The 21,149-nt window shown below is 60.7% G+C and overlaps 1 protein-coding gene across 4 annotated transcripts; it reads left to right on the top strand.

Moving 5' to 3' along the window:
* The first annotated feature begins 3,928 nt into the window (after positions 1-3,928).
* On the top strand, positions 3,929-20,980 carry ST3GAL4 (ST3 beta-galactoside alpha-2,3-sialyltransferase 4). 4 transcript variants are annotated; one of them, XM_075442629.1, is made up of 13 exons: positions 3,929-3,987; positions 4,568-4,834; positions 11,718-11,787; positions 17,612-17,690; positions 18,243-18,312; positions 18,739-18,819; positions 18,932-19,029; positions 19,344-19,404; positions 19,643-19,738; positions 19,822-20,011; positions 20,097-20,240; positions 20,332-20,475; positions 20,769-20,980. In XM_075442629.1, the coding sequence occupies exons 2-13, from the start codon at positions 4,812-4,814 to the stop codon at positions 20,853-20,855; spliced, it is 1,143 nt and encodes a 380-aa protein (XP_075298744.1). In that variant the 5' UTR covers positions 3,929-3,987; positions 4,568-4,811; the 3' UTR covers positions 20,856-20,980. The 4 variants fall into 4 exon arrangements, with proteins under 4 accessions (XP_075298744.1, XP_075298743.1, XP_075298746.1 ...); XM_075442628.1 differs by having other exon boundaries at positions 18,243-18,324; XM_075442631.1 differs by lacking the exons at positions 3,929-3,987; positions 4,568-4,834 and adding an exon at positions 7,673-7,936 and having other exon boundaries at positions 18,243-18,324.
* The last annotated feature ends 169 nt before the right edge of the window (positions 20,981-21,149 follow it).

The following is a 21,149-nucleotide window of genomic DNA, read 5'->3' as shown; positions in this document are numbered from 1 at the left end:
TAACCCTGGTCCTCGCCCTTCCCCGCCGGCCAGCTGCTGTGGGCTGTGGGAAGGCAAACGTGACTGCGCATGCTGCCTGATTCCCCGGCCTCGCAGCCATCACCTCTGCCTTCCTAATTAGTCATATCCAGCTTCAATGAGCTTGTTTAGAAAGGCGGCCCCTCCCTGACAGAGGCTTCTTGAGGTTTTGCAAGGATTCCTCAGTAAAATAAATGGTTGCTCTTCTGCTGAGGTGGTGGCAGGGCAGTAACTGGGACTTTAACAGGGACTGGGCCGCTGCTTCCCAGCTTTGGTGGAGTTTTTCTTCCTCATTCGGTGATACACCGACCTCTTCCTCGCTGCTTGACTCTCCTCAGGCCGCGAGCTGGTGAGAGCTGCCCGTTGTGCTGGGGGAAAAATGGATTTCTGTGGAACGGAGGTGACCCAGCCATCGCTTCCCCCGCGTCTTCTCCGCTGGATGCCAACCTCTGAAAACTTCATGAGGTTTTGACTGCCGAGAAGGGCTCTGGTTTCTGGGCAGCCGGTCCCAGGGCTGTGACTGGCAGGAATCGCCTTGCTGGCTGCCGGGTTATTTACTCCTTTCAGCGTGTTGGGCTCTAAGGATTTGGGTTTTTTTTTTGCTGATGGGGGTGGGGGGAGAAAAAAGGAGATGTAATTTGCTTTCAGGGTTGCTCAGTGTGCCATGGTGCTGCCCTGTGATGGAGCTGGCTGGATTGCAAGAAGCATCCTCGGAGATACCCGGGGCTTTGTTCGGCTCATCTGATTATTAAATATTCAGGTCAGGCGGTTCGCTGGTACCTGCTAGCAGCCGGGGAGCGGGAGAGCATCTGGAAGCAGCCGCCTTCTCTTCTTGCTCTCCAAAAAACGTGGTGAGAAAGCTGGGGTGAGGGGCGTCTTCTCCTCTGGTTTCAAATCTGAGCGGAGCAGGCCTGCGGCCGGAGTTGGTTCAGGAGCCGGGGAGGTGACGCGGGAGTGGATCTGGGGGTGGTCAGCGTGGTTGGCTGCCCTCCGGCTCTTTGCAGCCCTGGGTTTTCAGTTGCTAAGAGAAACAGATGAATATTTTTTAGAAAATGCTCCGGTGTCTGTGCCGAGGAGGAGCTTGGTCTCCCTGGGTGAGGGAACATCACAGTTTTACCTACCCACCTAGGGCAGACCGGGAAGGGAGAGGCTCAAACAACGGACGGGGCCGTCTTCTCACGCGGGAAGCTTCGCTGCTCTTCAGGTATTAAAAAAAACCCCCAACTTGTCTTGAAAATAGACTTTCTGAGGACAGGTGACCGAGCAGCACATCTTCAGCAGACCGTCCTCCCGCCGGAGGAATCGTTTCTCCTGGGAGATGAGGAGGAATACCGGGAACCCAGGATGCGTTTTTGATGGATCTACGGCGAGGAGCCCGCCAAAAAGGATTTGTTGAGGTCCCGGGGCTGGCTTTGCGAAGCCCAACGGCATTTCTAGGCCATGGGTTGAGGAAGGCTGAGCCCGAGGCGGTCGCTTTGTCCCTGTCACCCTTTCAGCGGCGTTTTTTGGATGGCAGACCCTTCGCCCACACAGACATGGGGCAGGAAAACGGTCCCGTTCCTCACCGCGGCGTTTGGTGGCATTTCCAGATGGCTTTGGACCGGGTGACGGCAGAGCTCGTTACAAATTCACTCCTCAAGCAGCCAGGATTCCCCCCTCCACTCGCCCCTCCTTTTCTTCTCCAAATTACTCAGCGCTCATCGTGCTGAATTAATCGTAACTGGCAATTTATCCTTTTGTAAATTAAATATTAGGGCAGGGTGCAGTCATTAGCAGTGACTAACAGCCCAGCAGATGCTCGTGGCATTCTGCTAAGGTGGCGAAGAACGCTGCCAAAGCGCGGTGTTTCCTGGTGGGTTCTCAAAAACACGTCGTCTGCTGGAGCTGCGGTGGCCGCTGGTCTTGAGGTCCGCCCGAGGGGTCCCTTGGGAGATGGGTGACCCAAGGAGCTATGAGCAGGCAAGGTGGGCACCCCGTACCTGCCCCGTGGGTGCTCAGGCGTCCCGAGGTTCCTCCAGAGTGGACACCCCTTGGCGTGGGGTCACCCCAAACTTCGGTGAACCTCGGAACTGCCAGCCCTGAGACCTCTCGGTGCGGAGATGTGGGCAGGGCAGCCCACGTGGGAGATGTGGAGCTGGAGCAGCTCCTCCGTGCTGGGTTTACACCTCTGCGAGGGCTTGGGTTCTTCTCTCGGTCCACGCCGGGCCGCGGGACGGAGTCCATCACCCCAAAACGAGCCCATCACCGGCGGGAGAGAGAGCTGGGCACCGAGAAGATCCCGGGAAGCGAAGCCTTGCAGCCATTTTGAATATTCTGTCCTGGGGTCGTGGTCAAAACGGACGTTTGGGACGCGTTGTTACGGCTGGAGTTTCATCGAACGCCTTTTATAGTTTCCAGATGCAATAAACCTCTCCGGGGAACCCGAGGGTCTATGGATCCTTCCAGCAAATCCCAGCTCCCCCCAGGAATTAGCCCGCGATCGTCTCCTAGCCCATGGCAATTAAGGCCTAATTAGGGCAGGCTTGCCTGTCCCCACAGGTAAAATTCTGCCCCGTCGCCTCGCTTCTTGCCGGGGAGCAAACCCCGTCCTGCGTAGGCTGAGGGAGGAGGACGCTCTTCCAACGTCGACGCGGTCGCTCGCCGAGCCTTTTGGCGAAACCGGCAGCTCCAAAGATATTTTATTAATTAATATCGCCGGCGCTGGGCGCCTCGGTCTTCCGACGGGGCCGGGAAATTCCAAGTTCCCGCTGTCCCTTGGCTTTCCAGCTGGATAAAGAGGAATCAACTTCCCTGGCATCCGCAGCGGAGCCAATATTTTGCGTCACCCCCGATGGAAAAAAAATAATCAGCGTTAATATTGCTAATTATCTCAGGGATGGGCCAAACCCCCACCCTGGCGCGGGAGGGATGGGAATAGAACCGCGAGGGGGTCGGATTTGGGGTGTCGGGGTGGAAAAGGAAAGAACCCCCCGGGGGGGGGAGACTGAGGTGGCCGGGCATGGGGCGTTGCGGCGGTTGGGAATTAATTATCCCTCCCCTGACTAATATCGAGTCGATGATTTGCAGCGTCGCCGTCCGCGGAGCCTCTGCGCATCATCTCGTGGGGGTGTCCCCCCAAAAAAAAATTTGGGGGGAGTTTTGGGAAGATTCATGCCAAGTGGGGGGGAGCTTATCTCTCTTAAGCAAGATTCATGCTTAAGTTTGCCTGGGGGGGGGGGGCTGTGATTTGGGGGGGGCTGTGAATTGGTAGGGGGCTGTGATTTTGGGAGAGGGGCTGGGATTTGTGGGGGGGGCTGTGATTTTGGGAGGGGGGCTGTGATTTGGGGGGGTGCTGTGATTTTGGGGGGGCTGTGATTTGGTGGGGCTGTGATTTTGTGGCGGCTGTCATTTGTGGGGGGGCTGTGATTTTGGGGGGGCTGTCATTTGGTGGGGGCTGTGATTTTGCGGGGGGCTGTGATTTTGGGAGGGGGGCTGTGATTTGTGGGGAGAGGGCTGTGAATTAGGGGGGGCTGTGATTTGGAGGGGCTGTGATTTTGGGAGGGGGGGCTGGGATTTTGGGGGGCTGTGATTTTGGGGCAGCTGTCATTTGTGGGGGGGCTGTGATTTTGGGGGGGGCTGTGATTTGGGGGAGGGGGCTGTGAATTGGGGGGGTCTGTGATTTGGGGGGGCTGTGATTTTTGAGGGCTGTGATTTGGGGATGCTGTGATTTTGGGAGGGAGCTGTGATTTGGTGGGGGGCTGTGATTTGGGGGCGTGGCTGTGATTTTCCGGGGGTCCGCTGGGCGTGGAGGGGGGGGGTCTGGGAGGTGCGTCCCCCCCCTCTCCACCGCCGGGGGATGGGGGACCGGGTCGCCCCCCCCCTTTCCCCGCCTCCCACCCCGGCGGTGTGCGCAGGCGTGCCCGCCCCCCGCCCGCCCCTCCCGGGGCCGCCTCCCGCACCCCGCACCCCGCACCCCGCACCGGCCCCATGGTGAGTCCGCAGCGTAGGGGGGGATCCCCCCCCTCCCCCGTGGCCGCTCCCATCCCCCCCGCAAGAAAGCAAAAAGCGGAGGGGGGGCGAGCAACACCCCCCCCCCCTCTTGGTAGCTTTTTGGGTGGGGAGTCCGGCAGAACAGACAGCTCTGCCTGGGGGGGGGGGGCAAACTGGGAGGGTGGAGGGGGCAAAGTGGGGGGGGGGGGCAAACTGGGAGAGGGGGGGCAAACTGGGAGGATGGGGGGACACACAACACCCCCCCCCCCATTCCCCAGTTAACCCAGGCTTGGACCCGCATCCCGCGCCATCGGCGAGCGCGACGCGCTGGAAAGCGGCTTTATTTCTATATTTCAGATGATGATGATGATTATTATTATTATTTAAATTATTATTATGTAAATTATTATTATGTAAATTATTATTATGTAAATTATTATCACAGAATCACAGCATGGTCGAGGTTGGAAGGGACCTCTGTGGGTCACCCAGTCCAACCCCCCTGCCGAAGCAGGGTCAAATTATAAATAACATAAATAATTATAAATAATAACAAATTATTATTTCTTAACCGATGTAGTTAATTAGCGCCTGCGGCTAATGAGCGAGGAGCCGCGGGGGCAGCGGCGAGAGGCAAGCCCCCCGCTCTTGGCGATGCCCTTCCGGCTGCTGCCGCCCGATCGCCGGCGAAACGACAAACCCCAGCGTCTCGCCGGCGGAACGAAATCCGGCCCTCGGCATCGCTCGTGCCCGCCGCCAGCCCGGAGGAAGGCGAGCCCACCCCGAGACCCCCGGCCGCAGAGCTCCCGGCGTCTCCCCGTAGCATGCGGGGGGCTCGGTTCCACGGGTAGGTGCGATCGGAAAACGTCGGGAAGGGGAAAATCCTCCCGGAGGCCCCGGGGAGGGGAGGACGTGCTCCGCGTACGGCTCCGGGTGGTATCGCTCTCGCCGCGGCGTGGGCTGAGGATGAGTTATTTAATTAGTCCGAGCTTTTTTGGTTTTATTTTTGTTTTCTTTTTCCCCATCCCCGAGCATCCCCTGACCGGCTGACGGACGCGCTCCGCTAGCCTGGTGATCCCGAAGGGGTAAGGAGGGAGCGATGCCGGCGTGGACGGAGCAGCTGGGAGCGGGATGCGGGAGTCCTTGCTGCGGGATAAATCCCGTCCCATCCCACGGCGCACGCCCGGAGCGCTCCGCTCCCACGGGATGGGGAGATGAGGGTGCTTGCTCCCAGACCAGCCGGACTTTTTCCCCCACCCTTGTTGATCTCTGGAGCCAACAGGGTTTTTATTATTCCCGGGAGCGGAGAACAAAGGGAAAATCTTCCTCCGGGGACTTTTTTGTGCTCCTCTGCTTGGAGATCCACCATGGGATGGTCTTCTCCCCACCGGGTTAACGGAGCAATGCCGGCGTGGTCCCGATGTCCGGCGACTCCGCTCCCCATCCCGTAGCCAGAACGAGCGAATTAAAGCCTCGCGCCGGAGCTTTTGGGAAAACCCTGCTGAGTTTTATCCCGTCTTCTCCGGCCGCTCCGGGAGGCGAAGAATCCGGCGGCGGGGCCGAGGGATCACCGGGCTGCGGCTTTCCGGAGCGAGCGGCGGGGCTGAGCGACGCGGGACGGACAGAACCCCGGGTCGACGAGGGAGGTTGGAAGCGCGCCGGGATCTCGAGCGGAGGACTCGGATGGGGGGACTCGTCCTGGGAGATGCCGCCTCCGGCTCCGGCGCTGGGCGTCAGGTCTCTTCCCACCCTGGCTCCTAACGACCCACCCGAGCTGTAACGAACTCCTGACGTCGTCCTAAGCTATAGGACGGGATCGGTGCCCTTTGCCGGGCTCTCCCGAACCCCTGCGCTTAATTATCGGCTTCGTTAGAGGGCTGCTTGCTCCTCCGGCTCCGGGCCGTGATTTAGCAGCGATGACCACGGCACCGCGGCGAATCCCACCAGGATACGGGCTAAGGGCTCTCAGGGTGTAAAGAGAAGAGGAGGAACTGGCTGTCGATGCTGGTTTGAAGGGATGTCCACCATGGAGAGATGTCCACCTCTTCCAGAGCCGGGATGGTGACCGGAGCGTCCTCCTGACCCCTCCGTGGAGCAAAAACCCACCCGGGGAGCCAAAACATCGACCGAGGTCCGTTGTAAGCTCTGGAGCAACCATCCTGACGTCCCTGAGCCCGGGTTTTGATCGCTTGTGTCGTCCCCGTGCCGGCAACCGATGGCGGAGGTGGGTGCCAGGCCGCGGCGCCGAGAGGGAGCCCTCCACGCGCCCGTTCTCAGGGGGCTTCGGCCGGCGGCGATTCAAATGATGGAATCTAATTAATTATTTATCGTTATCCCTAAATCCCCCGGATCCTTTCTGCGCTCTCCCATGTAAGGTCGTGGTTCTGTTACTTTGGACCTGAGTATTTCAGAGCTGCTCCGGGCTGGGAGCCTTGTTCTCTTCCTTAACGCTTTTTCGACAGAATGATGTGTTTTATTTATTTATTATTATTATTATTTTTAATATTTTCTCTCCTTTTCCGTTGTTTTCTCCGGGCGTAGCGGGAGTGGGGATGCGGTCGTCCTCCTCCTCCGGCAGAGGAGGTCCCCCCGGCGACCCGGGTACGCGGCCGTCGGGGACGCTTGGCGAGGAGCGGTTTTGGTTCTGCAGCGAGGAGAGGAAATGATTTCACGCTCCCGCGCCGCTCGTCGCAACTTCTGGTTCTCTGTTTTCGGTGTTTCTTTTGAACCTTCCCCCCCCTCGCCTTCCTCTCGCCGGCTTCTCCGACCTCTGGCCGCGATCCTCGTGTTGGTTGAGCTTTTTCTAGGAAAATCCGGCGTCTTCTTGGGAAAAGAGGGGGAAAAAGGAAAGAAAAGAAGCCCAGTTCTTGCTACTCTCTTGCGTTTCCAGCTGCTGACGCCTCGCGTGTGACCAGGGTTGGGCTGGAAAGTTTCCTCGGAGGAAGGAGAAAAGGGATTTGGCCGGCGGGGACCGGCGAAACGGGAGAAGGACCCGCCCTCCACCCCGCTTTTCCTCCGGCCTGGCAGATGCTCGGCGTGGTTTTGGGCTGGCACGGGCTGCGCCTCCTCTCCAGGATGTGCTTCGCCGTCTGCCGGAGGCCGCCGAGCCGCGGTGCCCGCCTCGCCGTCGGACGCTGCTCCCGGCTGCTCCGGCTCCGTCGCGTCGCGGCTTGGCGCGGGATGGCGGCCGGCGAGCCGGCGGGAAGGTGGGCTCGGGGTCTGGCTTCGGGGCATTGGGTGCGTGGTGGGGCCGGATCCTGCACATCTTTTCCCCCCCCAGATCCTTCCCTGGGATAACTTGGCACGAAGAGAGATGGGGTGCGGGTTTGCCGGGGTGCCTGGGGCTTCTTGAGCACGCGCAGTGCCGTGGAAGTGGTTTAATATTAATTATGGGCAAGTTGTTGATAGAATATCGATGCGGGTGTTGACGTGAGGTTGGGTAGGGTTGGTTTTAAGGCGCATATTTACGCGCTGGCGTGGCTGGGGTCACCGTCCCAGCGTGGTCTGCGGGGGTTTGACCACCCATGGGTGCTCCTGCGCTGCCGGTCCCTCTCCCGCCGGCTCAGGGATGGCTGGAGGGGCCCTGGGGCTTGGTCCCTTGCGGAGGATTGCTCCGTCTGAGCTAGGATGGCATCGTCCCTCGGCTCTTCCCGAGGATGCCGGGATGCTCCTGGGCTCGGTGAGCTGCTGCCGTGCCAGGACCACGGTGGGATGCAGCCCGTGGCGGCGAGGGATGCTCGGAGGTGGGATGCAGCGGTCCCCAGGGGATCGTCGTCACGAAGCAAAGCGAGGCCGTCGTAAACCGAACGCGGCGCCGGAGGAGGACTCTCCTCCCGACACCACGCCTGCGAAATGATATCAACAAATCTGCGGAGGCGCTGCTCCTCTTCTTCGGGGCTCGCTTTTTATCGCGACGCGGGATCGACCCGTATCGCCAAGCCGCGTCCAGGTAGGACCGAGCGGGGAGCTGGCGTCCTTCCCTTCCTTATTTGCAGGTTTATAAATATCTATAAGCTGGAGTTTGGGGTTTTTCCCTTTAATCCCGGGTCTGCGAGGGAGGCTTGAACCTGAGCTCACGCCGTTGGAATTCCCTGCTGCGCCTGGGAGAGGCTCTCCTCGCCTCCGATCGCTTCCAGATGCCGTTCCTGCTTCGGCTCTCTCCCCTGCGCAAAATGTCTCCCCCAGCTCGCCGCCAAAGTTTTCCCGGACGGATTCGGCATCCCGATATCCGGCGGGGCTGAGCCAGCCCAGCCGCGATTTGTTTTCGAAGCGGAGCGCGATGCCGGCGGCGAGAGGTTGCGACTTGCCCCGTGGCCTTGCACAAGCTGGAGCCCCGTGGCTGGATCTGGTTTCGAGCCGCTTGCGACATCTCCAGCGGGTGGTTTTTAAATTTCCTTTTAAAAAAAGAAATATTTATGGAGTTTGGGGCTCAGGGTCCCTCCCACGTCCCCCGCCTGCCGCTGCTGAGCGGACAGAGCTTCCCCGAGCCCCAAAACGGGGGGGAAACTGAGGCAGGAAAGCGCTGAGCAAGAGTTGAGGCTGCTTTAACGCCGCGAACCCGCCGCTCCGGGGCTTTGCCGGCGCCGTGTGCGCGCTGCCGGCCGAGCGGCCCCGCGGCGGGCGATAAAATACTGGATATTAAAACCCCAGCAGCGCCGCGGCCGTGGGGTTCGTGGGGTGGGATTTTATGGCACCGGGATGAATCCGGACCCGCCGGGGTTGGGGGTGGAGGAGAGCGCCAGGACACGGAGAAAAATGGGAGTGGGGACCAAGGTGTCAGGAGCCGAGGGTGGCCAAGAGCCTGGCTCTCCAAGCACGCCGTTTATGCAACAAAAACCACGCGATTCGTCCTCAAAATATTACCCCGGGCTCTTTTTCCTCTGCCTTTATTTTTTATTTTTTCATGGTGGGGTGACGGCAAATTCACCTTCAGCATCCTTACGGCCCTTCGGCGTCTGCGGCGGAGCTGGGGCTTCCCAGGCCCCTTCGCTGCCTCGTTAACGAAGCTGCTGCTTCATTCCAGCTTCATTTACAAGTTAAATTGACAGATGATCTGTCTTATGCAAACGCGTATTTGATGTCTTAATTATTTATTTGCCCGCCTCGCCTAAATACACGCGGAGCGTCTGTAAATCGGCGGCTTTAAGCCTGGGGATGCTCTTTTCTGAGAAGTTTTGCTAAGAAAAAAAACCCCCAAAATAGGCTTTTTTTGGTCTGGTGGGTGACGCTAAACGCCCCAGTTTGGAAACAGCGGCGATTTCTCGTGCTTGTTTCTTCTTTTTTATGTTTTTTTCGGGGGGAGGCTTGATCACGGGAGGCTCATCCGTAAATAGCGGCCGTTTATTTTTAGGTCGGTGGATAATCCGGCTTGGCCGGGCAGCTTTGCTTTGCTTTTCTTCCCATTCTCAGGGATTGACTAGAAATAGGTTTATGAAATGATTTTTGATATAATAATTTAATGGATCATGAATTTAATTAGCAAACTCGATTGGGGGTTTGTGCTGGTGGGGGTCCCTCCCGTGCTCTCCGCCGGGACGCTGTGGGGTGAGGATCGGCAGGGAAACCTCCGCCGAAAAAAATGGCATCCCACGCCGGAATGACACCTCCGGCTTCGGGAAGTGGCCGGATGATCTCCCGCTAAATACCTGCCGGGTGCCGGGGCGATAGCGATCGGGGTGACGTGAGGGATGTGCCGGGCTTGGAAACACCTCGCTCGTGCCAAGTAGAGACGTTTTCTCCTGGAGGGAGATGAGCTCACCTGGATATTATTCCCCTCCCAGCCCCGTTTTTACTCTCTTCCCCCCTTGGGGGAGAATTTTAACCGGGGGAGACCGGCTCCGGCGATGGAGCGCCGACGGCCGGACGCTCCGCTTCAGGTCTGGCTGGTGGCAGGAGGAGAAACGCCACCTCCATCTCCCTCTTTTTTATAACAGCCCCCCTGGGGAGGAAGATGATGGACGGGAGGGATACGGCGGCTCGTCCCTGCCCTCCGCAGATCCCGGGGATGCTCCTGCGCCGGGGCTGAGCCCCCTCAACGGACTGATCCTGCCTGGCTTTAATCTTTAACGGGGGAAGGGATGCGGCCGCGGGGGTTTTCGTTCTCTTCCGCCCGACGCCGTGCCGGAGGGGAGATGCTGAGGAAGGTGGGAAGAGCACAAGGCGTCTTCATCCCCCCGCAAAAAATTTGGAAATCGTTATTTAAATGCAGCCAGCGGGAGGGGAAACTGAGGCAGGCGGCGTAGCTGGGAGCCTGAGGAAGGGAAAGGAGCAGAATTCAGCTCGTTTAGGGTCTTTTTTTGGTTTTTCGAGGGCTCCGGGATGCGGGACGCTCATTTCCTGGCGGGATCAGCTGCCAGACGGGTCGAGCTGCCCGCGGCGAGCGGTGGAGACGGCGGCCATCGGCCCGAGCGGCGATGGGTTTTTCCCGGATTTCAGGCTGGGAACCGCTTGGGAAGCTGGAAAACAATCCCGGGGAGACCGGCAGCGATTCAGCTCCCGGCTCTGCCAGTCGAGCTGGAAAGACCAGCTGGAAAAACGCGGTTTAAGAGAGAGGGAGGCTGGAGGGGGAAGATGGGGCCATGCCTCGTCCTGGGAGGAGAAGCACCCGGCCTCCAAGGGAGGAGAAGCCGTCCCGGGGGTGCTGGGCGATTTCCTCCCCTGCCCCTCGTGCGGGGACAGACCCTCTTCGTTAAAACTTAACGGGGCGTCGAGAGCAAAACGTGCCTTGGGGGAGGTTTGGGCTGGCTTGGTGGCTGCCAGCGCCTCTCCCAGTTGCTTTTCCCGGCTGGAGAAGACGGAGAGAGGTGAGGAAACCTCCCACCCTGCAGAGTTTCCCCCTCGGAAGCATCTTCTCTGCCTGGGCTCGAGCATCGGCTGCGGGGAGAGCCTTGCTGGTCCTGCCCAGGCTGCCCTTCTGCTTCTTTGCACCAAATTGGGCTGAGATTGAGCTCCTCGCCTGTTTTTTTATTAATTTTGTGGAAATAAATAAGTGGTGGGACTCCCAACATCACACCAGCATGGGGGCAAAGAGCAAAGCTGGCTCCCAGCTGGGCGGGCTTCACCTGCCTGGCTCCTTTGCCCCCTGCACCCCACCCTGCTGCTCGTTAGCCAGGGTAATTAATCTGGATGCAGAGCAGCTGTCCTTGCCCAGAGAGAGAGGCTTTTCTTCGAGAGGTGTTGCGGCAGGAGGGTGCTTGAGCGTGGCAGCTCCTTGGCAGGGATTTTTCCTTCCCCAAACCATGAGGATGGCGTGGTGCTGGGTGAGGGCGCGTAATTTGGAATGGTTTTTGGGGGGGAAAAAGCTGCTGGAGATGTGGGGTGAGGGAGCATCATCCCTGTGGGACGGCCAGAGAGCTGCATCCCCCTGGGATGGGGGTTTTCCCAGCCCCCCCCCCCCCCCCAGGAAAGGGCATCACCCGCTTCCTAAAAATCCGAGCGAGCGCTGGAAGGGGATTTTGGTGGGAAAGGCCGCGAGGCGTCGGGGAAGCCTGCGGCGAGGCCTGGGCTCCTCCTTAAAAGCAGTCCCCGGGGTGCTGCCGGCGGAGGTGGGTGGCTCTGCGGAGAGGCAGACATCCTCCGCGCCGCGGCGAGCCGGGGTCCTGCTCCTGGCCCCCGTGGGTGCTGGGTGGGGGCTGCAGGGACCCCCTGGGCCCCTCCGAAGGCAGATGGCCGCTGGGTGAAGCGTCCCTCGCCCGCTGCCGTGGCCCTGAAGATGCTTTCCCTTTTTCCAGGGGAAGAGAGGATGGCCTCGTAGCTCCTGCCGAGCTCCTGCCTGCTCTGCTTGGACCGAGAGGACGGACCGTAAGTAGCCACCCCCCTCCCAGCGTCTCGCTGCCCCGGTGGGGTCCGGCTTCGGGCTCTCCCGCTGCCGGGAATGCCGGGCAAGGTCTCCCCGGGGCGAGCATCCTCCTCCCGGCGTGGCCGATGGGGTTAATGGAGCGTCGGGGTCGTGCTGGGGGTGCGAAGTGATGGGGGGTGGGTGATTTTTCTGGAGATTTTCTGAAGATATTCCGGAGATTTCCCCCCCTCTCCGGGGAAGGATGCGGCGTGTGCTGGTGTAGGGGCATGGCGGGGTAAATCACGGGATGGTTAAGGTTGGAAAGGACCTCTAAGATCATCAAGTCCAACCGTCAACCCCACCCTGCCTGCTAAACCGGGTCCTGAAATCCGCCTGGTTCACCCTGGAGGGCTCGAGTGCAAGGGTGGGGTAACTTGGGGGGAAGGGGGGGGGTTACGCTGCCCCAAAACCGGCCCCTTCGCCGGCGCCGAAAACAGCAGGCGTGGAGGAAACGGTGGGGAAACCGCGGAGCTGCTGCGGCCAGGCGGGTTAAGGTGGCTCTTGGAGCCTTGTGACGGCGGCCGGGCAGGCGCTTTCCGAGCCCCCCCCCCAAAAAGGGGGACACCCTCGTATCAAAAACCACCCAGGATGGTCACTGCCCATGGGATAACTCATCCCCGGGGCTCGAGGTCCTATAATTTCCCAGCTCTTTTTCCCCGGAGAGCTGGGCGCTGCTCGTGTTCGGGTCGGAGATGGCCTGGAGCATCTCCACGGCTTCGTTTTTTGACGGAAGGATGGAGATGCCGGCGAGTCGGCGCGGGGTTGTCCCCCCCCCAGCTCTCCTGGGCCGTAACCTCCGGGTCGGAGCGAGCCACAGCCGGCGAGAAAGGCTCTTTGTTTTATTTATTTATTTTAAAAATAGGAAAAGAGCGATTAAACCTAGATAATAATAAATAATCATACATTAATCTAGCCGAAGAAGGAGCCCGGCAGCTCCTCTGGGGGTGTGGGGTGCCTCTCCCGTGAAGAAGCTCTGAAGATTCCTTCAAAGTGGCTTTGCAGGGCTCTTAAAATGGGATAAAAAATGGGATAAAAAATGGGATAAACGCGGATACCCGGCTCGGCGATGCCCGCTGCCGAACGGGGTTGGATTTCGCGGCGCCGCGGCCCTCGGATCCACACCCTGGTTCGGGGAGGGGGGGGAAAATCCAACCCCGGGTGCCGGGCTGAGGGTTTGGGTGCCTCTGATGCTCTGCCAAGCCCGGGGAGCACCCGCAGTTGGCCGGATCCTCTCCCGGGGTTGCGTTCGGGCTCCGGCACGCGGTGGCTTTGCCGAGGCAGCCGCGGCCGAGCCGACGTGGGGGGTAAGCGGGCACCTGCCAGGCTCTCCGGCAATCCCAGCCCTACCGCGTGGGGAAAAGCCGTGGGATGGAGACTTGGAAGATCCCGGCGCGGTGAACGGCTTCCTGGGGGGTCGGCCCTGCCTGGATCCGTCCCCGCGAGGATCCGGCTGCGGCGGACGGGGTCGGTGCTCCCCGCTGCCGGGTGCGCATCCCTAGGGGTTGCCGATGCTCCCCTTCCTCGGGCGTCCCCCCCCCCCCAAATGGAGCTCTGCTCCGCATTCCTGGGTTACCATGGAAACGGAGAAGCACCAAGGGCGTTTGCTGCGGACGCTTGGCCGGGATGGCAGCGGGTGGCTGGGATCGCCGTCCGCCCACGCTGGGGTACGATGGGGGGGATTTATAACCACCCCACATCTTTTTTTCTCCCCCCCCCCCCTTGCTCCATGGCTTTAAATCCATTTTTATTTTGGCCCAAACGAGAGGTGGGAGCAACTCGGCTGCCGCCTGCCTGGCTTGACGCGACTCGAATCCGGAGATGCCGGAGCTGTCGAGGCCGTGGGGGGAGATGGGGATGGATGGAGGCGCCGGGACGGGCTCCTCCCAGGTCACCCACTGCTGGCATCTCCCAGGGGCTTTTCCCGGTGAAACCCTGCTCCGGCTCCGAGGGAAGCGTCCCGGGGGAGCCGGGGCGGCGGCGGGGCTTTAAAGTCATTTACGCAGCGATAATATCCGGCCCCGGGGTGCTTCAGAGCCGCCTTGCTCCGGCATCCAAGACTGGAAGTTCTGCGGGGTCTGTGGATGCCACAGTGGGACCAGGGATGCCACGGTGGGACTAGGAATTCTGTGGGGTCTGAGGATACTGCAGGACCAGGGATACATGGGGGGACGGGGATGCTGTGGGACCAGGGATACTGTTGGGACTGGAAATTCTGTGGGGTCTGTGGATGCCACAGTGGGACCAAGGATGCCACAGTGGGAGTGGGAATTCTGTGGATGCTGTGGTGGGACCAGGGGATGCTGTGGGACCGGGAATTCTGCAGGGTCTGAGGCTGCTGTGGGACTGGGGATACATGGTGGGATGGGGATGCTGTGGGACCAGGAATTCTGCGGATGCTGTGGGACTGGGGATGCTGTGGCACTGGGAATTCTGCGGGGTCTGCAGATGCTGTGGGACCAGGGATGCCACAGTGGGACAGGGATGCTGTGGGACTTGGAATTCTGCAGGTGCTGTGGGACCAGGGCAGCTCTGGGACTGGAAATTCTGCTGGGTCTGCAGATGCTGTGGGACTGGGGATTCTGCGGGGTCTGAGGATGCTGCAGGACCAGGGATACATGGTGGGATGGGGATGCTGTGGGACCAGGAATTCTGTGGATGCTGTGGGACTGGGGATGCTGTTGGGACTGGGAATTCTGTGAGGTCTGAGGATGCTGTGGGACCAGGGATATGTGGTGGGATGGGGATGCTGTGGCACTGGGAATTCTGCGGGGTCTGCAGATGCTGTGGGACCAGGGATGCCACAGTGGGACTGGGAATTCTGTGGATGCTGTGGTGGGACCAGGGTGTTCTGTGGGACCAGGAATTCTGCGGGGTCTGAGGATGCTGTGGGACCAGGGATACATGGTGGGATAGGGATGCTGTGGGACCAGGAATTCTGCAGGTGCTGTGGGACCAGGGAAACTCTGGGACTGGAAATTCTGCGGGGTCCGCAGATGCTGTGGCACCAGGGATGCCACAGTGGGACTGGGAATTCTGTGGATGCTGTGGTGGGACCAGGGGATGCTGTGGGACCAGGAATTCTGCGGGGTCTGAGGATGCTGTGGGACCAGGGATGCCATGGTGGGATGGGAATGCTGTGAGACCGGGAATTGTGCGGATGCTGTGGGACTGGGGATGCTGTGGCACTGGGAATTCTATGGATGCTGTGGGACCAGGGATTCTGCAGGGTCTGAGGATGCTGTGGGACCAGGGATACGTGGTGGGATGGGGATGCTGTGGGACTGGGAATTCTGTGAAGTCAGTGGTTGCTGCGGGACCAGGGATGCCACGGTGGGACAGGGATGCTGTGGGATGAGGGATGCCATGGTAGGACTGGGAATTCTGCGGGGTCTGAGGATGCTGCAGGACCAGGGATACATGGTGGGACGGGGATGCTGTTGGGACTGGGAATTCTGCGGATGCTGTGGGACTGGGGATGCTGTTGGGACTGGGAATTCTGTGGGGTCTGGGGATGCTGTGGGACCAGGGGATGCTGTGGGATGGGGAATTCTGCTGGGTTTGCTGATGCTGCGGGAGCAGGGGATGCTCCCGTGGGACGGAGATGCTGTGGGACCAGGAATGTTTCAGGGTCTGAGGATGCTGTGGTGGGGAATTCTGCGGCGTCTGAGGATGCTGCGGGACCAGGGATGCCACGATGGGACAGGGATGCTGTGGGACTGGGGATTCCGCGGGGTCTGAGGATGCTGCAGTGGGATGGGCATGCTGTGGGACCAGGAATTCTGCGGATGCTGTGGGACCGGGGGATGCTGCGGGACCCTTCAGCATCGCTCCCTCCACCAGCTCCACGTCGGAGCCGGCTCGGGGCTTTCAGACCTTCCTCCTTTCCGCAGCCGCTCCGGTTTGGGCTGTGGGTCTGGGAGGCCAAGGTTTGGGGGAGCTTGAACCCCGGCCAGCAGCACCTCTGCCTTGGCCTGGGCGCGCTCCGTGTCGCTCCGCGTTCCCCGAGCAGCGTCCCTTTTCCTCGGGAGGGGGGGGTTATTAGCTCTGTTTGTCTTAGAGAAGTTTCACATCGGGCCTGGCTTGTATGCACAAGCCCGGGAAAAGGTCATGCAGGAAAAAAAAAAATTAGAATTAAAAAAACAAAAAATAGCTGGCGCGTAAAAGCAAACAGCGGGGGTGAAAGCGGATTTTCCCCGGCGGCCGAAGGCGCTGGGTGGGAAGCTCGGCTGGGTGATCCGGCCCCGAAGGTGAGAGCCGGGGGGTGAATTTGGTGCTGAGCTGGGGTGCTGATGCCCGGCAGCACCCCGGGGGTTTGCCCTCGGGGACTTTTATGGCCAGTTTTGCTAGGGGGGGGGGAAAAAAAAACCCAAACAACATTATTATTATTTTATTTTCCAAGCAAATGCAACATATAAAGGGCTGAGACTCCGCAGCTCCTCGTCGCTGCTCGCTCCCACCCTGGAAGACGCCAGCAGTGGGTTTAATCCTCCCTCTCCTTCCTGACCCCGGGAATACCGACGCAGGGCCGCGAGCCAGGGTGCGGATCGGGGAAGGGGAGGATTTTTGCTTCCCTTTCCTGGGGTCTGGGGGTCTGGTCGCAGTCTTTTAGCGAGGAGCAGCGGCTCGGGGGGACGCAGGAGCTTCGCCCGGCACCGTCCCTCTGCTTTGCTGTCAGCCGGACACGGTTTTCTTCGCTCCGCAGCAGGGTTTAATTATCCTTAATTCCCTTTCTAATTAATTGCCCTTCCTGCCCTTTTAATTTCAGGAGCTGGTGGTGAGGGAGGGAAGAGCCCAGCTCTCGTGGGACCGTCTTCGGTCCCGTTTCTCCTCTTCCTCACTAGATATGTTTTTTTTTTTTCCCCAAAAGCTGCTGCTCTTGACCCATTCTTGACTGGGCGAGGCCATGGGCCCGTCGCGCGCCGGGTTCGTTAGTGGTGCTTCGTTAGGCAGGGTGCTGCGATGGGTGCCCACCCCCCGGGCAAGGTGACTAATCCCCGGAGACCAGGATCTTCATCGCCCAGCCCAGGCGTGCGCCTTTCCTCTTGGCTGGGCGCTTAACACCACCTCGCCTTCCTCCTCCTCCTCTTCCTCCTCCGAGACGTGGCCAGTCCGGAGAGCGGGGAGCAGCTCGGTCGCGGCGTGCCGAAGCCGAGCCCGACGCTGAGCCGGGCTTGGAGTCAGATTAATCCTTGGGGAGCAAAAACCCCACTGCCTACCCCAAACCTTCTCCCACCCGGTAAGTGAATTTTCCTCGCGGGATGAGGCTGAGCTGGTCGCGGGGCGGCTCCGACCGCGGCTCTTCGCTGCCGGATTCCAGGAGCGAGAGGTTTCGGAGGAAGGAATAAAATAAATCCCCCCGCGGCGGTGGAGCGTTTGGCTTCGTGCCGGATGCTTGAGCCGGGCTTAAAATCTCATCGCCGTGGGCGTCGATTTGGGGCGCTTCGGGGTTTTGTGGCTGAAACCCCACCGAGGGCTCTATATATTTCTCTATATTTTTTTTTTTTTTCCCCTTCTTGAATTCATTCTTTTTCCTCTGGAATTTCGGCGTTTTGACCCGTACGGCCGAGGCGATGCGGGAACCGCTTGCCTGGCTCCCGCGAACTCTGCGTAAATCAAACCTTCGGCGTCTGCGGGGCAGCGAAACGTGAATTTGGATGGGGATAAATCCCTTGGGGATGCCCGCAGGTGCGGGTGGGGCGAGCGGGGTGGCCCTCGGATGGGATTTTCGGGGTGGCTCCGCTGGGATTTGACCTCATCCGCTGCCTTTCCCTCTTTTTCCCGCTCCAGGTGACCGGCAGCAGCCGCGATGAGAGCTCCGGCCCTCGCCTGACGCCTCTGCTGCTGAGAAAAATGATCAACAAGTCCCGTGAGTCCCGCGGCGGGGTCCCGTCTCCCCCTTCCCAAGCAGGGATGAGAGGGGTTGGACTAGATGACCCACAGAGGTCCCTTCCAACCCCAACCATTCTGTGTGTGTCCTGGAAGTTTTATGGTTTGGGAATTTGGCTCTGGGTGGGGGTAGGAAGCCGCTCTGCCGTGGCTCAAGCTGGGTGACGGAGGACAGGGGCATCACGGGCAAGGTCATGGTGGGGAGGATGAATTTGGTGTCATTGACCTTGCAGTTTTAAAGGAGGGTGGAGGCACCCATAAAAGACAGCTGTGTTTGTGCAGCCTTTGAAGTAATATTGGGCCAGAGGAGTTGGCACGGTGGCTTTTGGACCCAGAACAAACCCATCCCAGGCTTTATCTCGGTGCTGCTCCCCTCCAGCCAGGTCCCCGCCGCGTCGCCAGCGACATCTCTGCCATCCTGGGTCCCCCGGGATGTCCCCAGGGGCCCGCAGCTCCCCGACCTCCGATCACCCGAGCCCCGGGGACCGGCTTGACGGTGTCTTTCTTTCCCCCCCGCTCTCCGGGCGCGCAGGAGGGAAGATCCTCGGGGTGCTGGCGCTGTTCCTGGTGATGGTTTGGTACTCGATCTACCGGGAAGACAGGTACATACAGCTGTGAGTGGCTTTTCTTAATGCTTAAAAGGCTCCTCCGGGATGCCGGAGCATCGTCTCGCCGCGTCCCCAGGGCTCTGGCGAGGAGGGGGGGATGTTGGAACGTTGGAAAACGCCGATGTCTATTTTTCCCGAGCCTGGGAGGATGGGAGAAGCCGGCTCTCTTCCCAATCCCGGCGCTGGGGAACTCGGAGAGCGTGAGGTCCGTGAGCAGGGCGAGAGAGACCTCTTCCGATGCCAGGCTGCAAGCCCGGCAAATAAACACCCGAAGCGGAGCTGAGCTGAGATCTGGAAATATCGCCGGCGCCGCCGGCACGGCTTGAGTCCCAGCGCCGCGGTGCCGCAGCCCCCTTCGCCGGGAGGGCGACGCGGACGGAGCGGGCGCCCGTTATTTCTGGAACCCCTCTTCCCTTCCAGCTTTTATTTCCCCATCCAAGAAAACAAGACGACGTGTCCCCTCGGCGAGGTGCAGCAGAAAGCGGCGCAGCTGATCGCGAAGTGAGTGTTGGGGGTGAGGTGGGGGGGGGTGACGTGGAGCCAGGACCCCCCCCCCCCAGCTCCGTGCCGTCCCCCCCTGTCCCGGTCTCACCGGCCCTTCGCTCCCCGGCAGCTACACCAGGGACCACCCGCTCTTCTTGCAGCTGAAGGACTATTTCTGGGTGAAGACGCCGTCGCTCTACGAGCTGCCCTACGGCACCAAGGGAAGCGGTGAGCTCCGGCCGTCTGTCCGGCCGTCCTCCTCCCGCTCCCCACGCATTTCAGCCCCCCTGTTAATTTTTTGGGGGGCGGGGAGGGACTATTTTATTGTTTCCTCCTCCTCAGCAAGGTTTCTGCTTGCCTTTTTTTTTTTTTTTTTCTTTTATGCTTGATTTTTTTAGACTTTGGGGCACGTATCTCCTCGCCCCGGGTGCGCGTGGTCCCTGTAAAAGGGTTTTTAGGGTGGGCCGGGCTTTGCTGAGCCCCGGGGAGGGGTTCGGGGCGGGAGCCGCCTCGCTCACCTTCTCCTCACCCTTCCTTTGCAGAAGAAGTCCTCCTGCGCTTGCTGTCCATCACCCACTACTCCCTGCCCGAGAGCATCCGGAGGTAACGCTGGGGGGGTTTTGGGGGGGCTTTTCTGGCTTTCTCATCGTTGGCCTCTTGGGAGGGGGGGAGTTTGCTCATGGTGGGGCCAAGGTTTGGACAAGGTGGACCTCCACCACCCAGGCAGGGTGGACGGGCGCTTTGTGGAACGGGGACCTCGCCCGGGGGTCTGGGGGGGGGTTAAACCCACCTCGGTTTAGGGCTGGGCTGGGTGAGAACGGGGGGGTTCTTTCTCCCCCAGCCTGAAGTGCCGGAGGTGCGCGGTGGTGGGCAACGGCCACCGGCTCCGCAACAGCTCCATGGGGGAGACCATCGACACCTACGACGTGGTGATCAGGTAACGGCGCGCCCCGCTGAGCCCTCCCCGCTGCCGGCTGCGTGCGGCCTTGACCCCCCCACCCTCCTCCTCCTCCTCCCAAGGTTGAACAACGCCCCGGTCCACGGCTATGAGCAGGACGTGGGCTCCAAGACCACCATGCGCCTCTTCTACCCCGAGTCGGCCCACTTCGACCCCAGGGCGGAGAACAACCCCGACACCTTGCTGGTGCTGGTGCCCTTCAAGCCCGTGGACTTCCAGTGGATGGAGGCCATCCTCAACGACAAGAAGAGGGTAACGGTGGTGGGGGACCGGGGCCCACCCTTGGGGTCCTGCCTCTCTTACCGGGGTGCTGTTGGCCATCTCCATCTTCTTGTAGGTGCGGAAGGGGTTTTGGAAACAGCCCCCGTTGATCTGGGACGCCAACCCGGAGCACGTGCGCATCCTCAACCCTTACTACATGGAGGTAACCGCTGCTAAGCTGCTCAACCTCTCCATGAAGCAACCACGGAAGGTCAAGCAGGTAAGGGGTTGGGGGTTCCCGGGCGCCCTGCACCCCCCTCTCCAAGGGACGACGTCCCCCCCTGCGGCTCTCTGCACGTCTTCTCCTCCAGAAGCCCACCACGGGGTTGTTGGCCATCACCTTGGCGCTCCACTTCTGCGACCTGGTGCACATCGCGGGCTTCGGCTACCCCGACTCGGCCGACAAGAAGCAGACCATTCACTACTACGAGCAGATCACGCTCAAGTCCATGGCGGTAAGCGTCTTGCCCCAGCTCCCCTTCCCCCCATGGGCGTTGAGGGCCACCTTGGGGTGGTCCTCACCACCTTCTCCCCGTGGCCAAAGGTCTCTGTGGGCGCGGGGGAGAGTTGGGTGTCTGCGTGCGAGCTGGGGGGGCTTGGGCATAGTCCTGTCTCTCCTTTTGGGGGGCTCCTCGCTTGAGGTGAAGGTTGGAGGGTCCACGCTGGTGGGGTGGATGAGGTGGAGGTCCTGGGGTGGTGGGGATGGAGGGAAACCACGCCATGTCACACCCTGCTCCCCGTCCCGCAGGCGTCGGAGCACAACGTCTCGCACGAGGCCGTGGCCATCAAGCGGATGCTGGAGCTGGGGCTCGTCAGGAACCTCACCTACTTCTGAGGCCACCAAGGACTCGGGGGGCTGGGGGGGGGGCCGCGCCGGACCGCGGCTCCCAGGGATTGGGGGGCGCAGGGAGCCCCGCGGGGCTGAGCCCCCCCGGCGGGGCTGGACGCACTGGAGCTGCCCAGGACCTTGGGGGGGGGGATTTTTTTTTTTGGGGGGGGAACCTCACTCCCAGCGGGCCTGGGGGGTGTGGGGGGGGCAGGAGCCTGTCCTGGCTTTTTTTTTTTTCCCTTAATTCCCTCGTATTCGGACGAGGGCCCCGCTGAGGGGCTGATTTCAGGGGTCCCGGGG

The sequence above is a fragment of the Opisthocomus hoazin genome, chromosome 24 (assembly GCF_030867145.1).
Source record: "Opisthocomus hoazin isolate bOpiHoa1 chromosome 24, bOpiHoa1.hap1, whole genome shotgun sequence".
In the NCBI taxonomy this organism is placed as follows: domain Eukaryota; kingdom Metazoa; phylum Chordata; class Aves; order Opisthocomiformes; family Opisthocomidae; genus Opisthocomus; species Opisthocomus hoazin.
The sequence above is the reverse complement of the archived record's forward strand: the minus strand, read 5'-3'. Positions and strand labels throughout refer to the sequence as shown.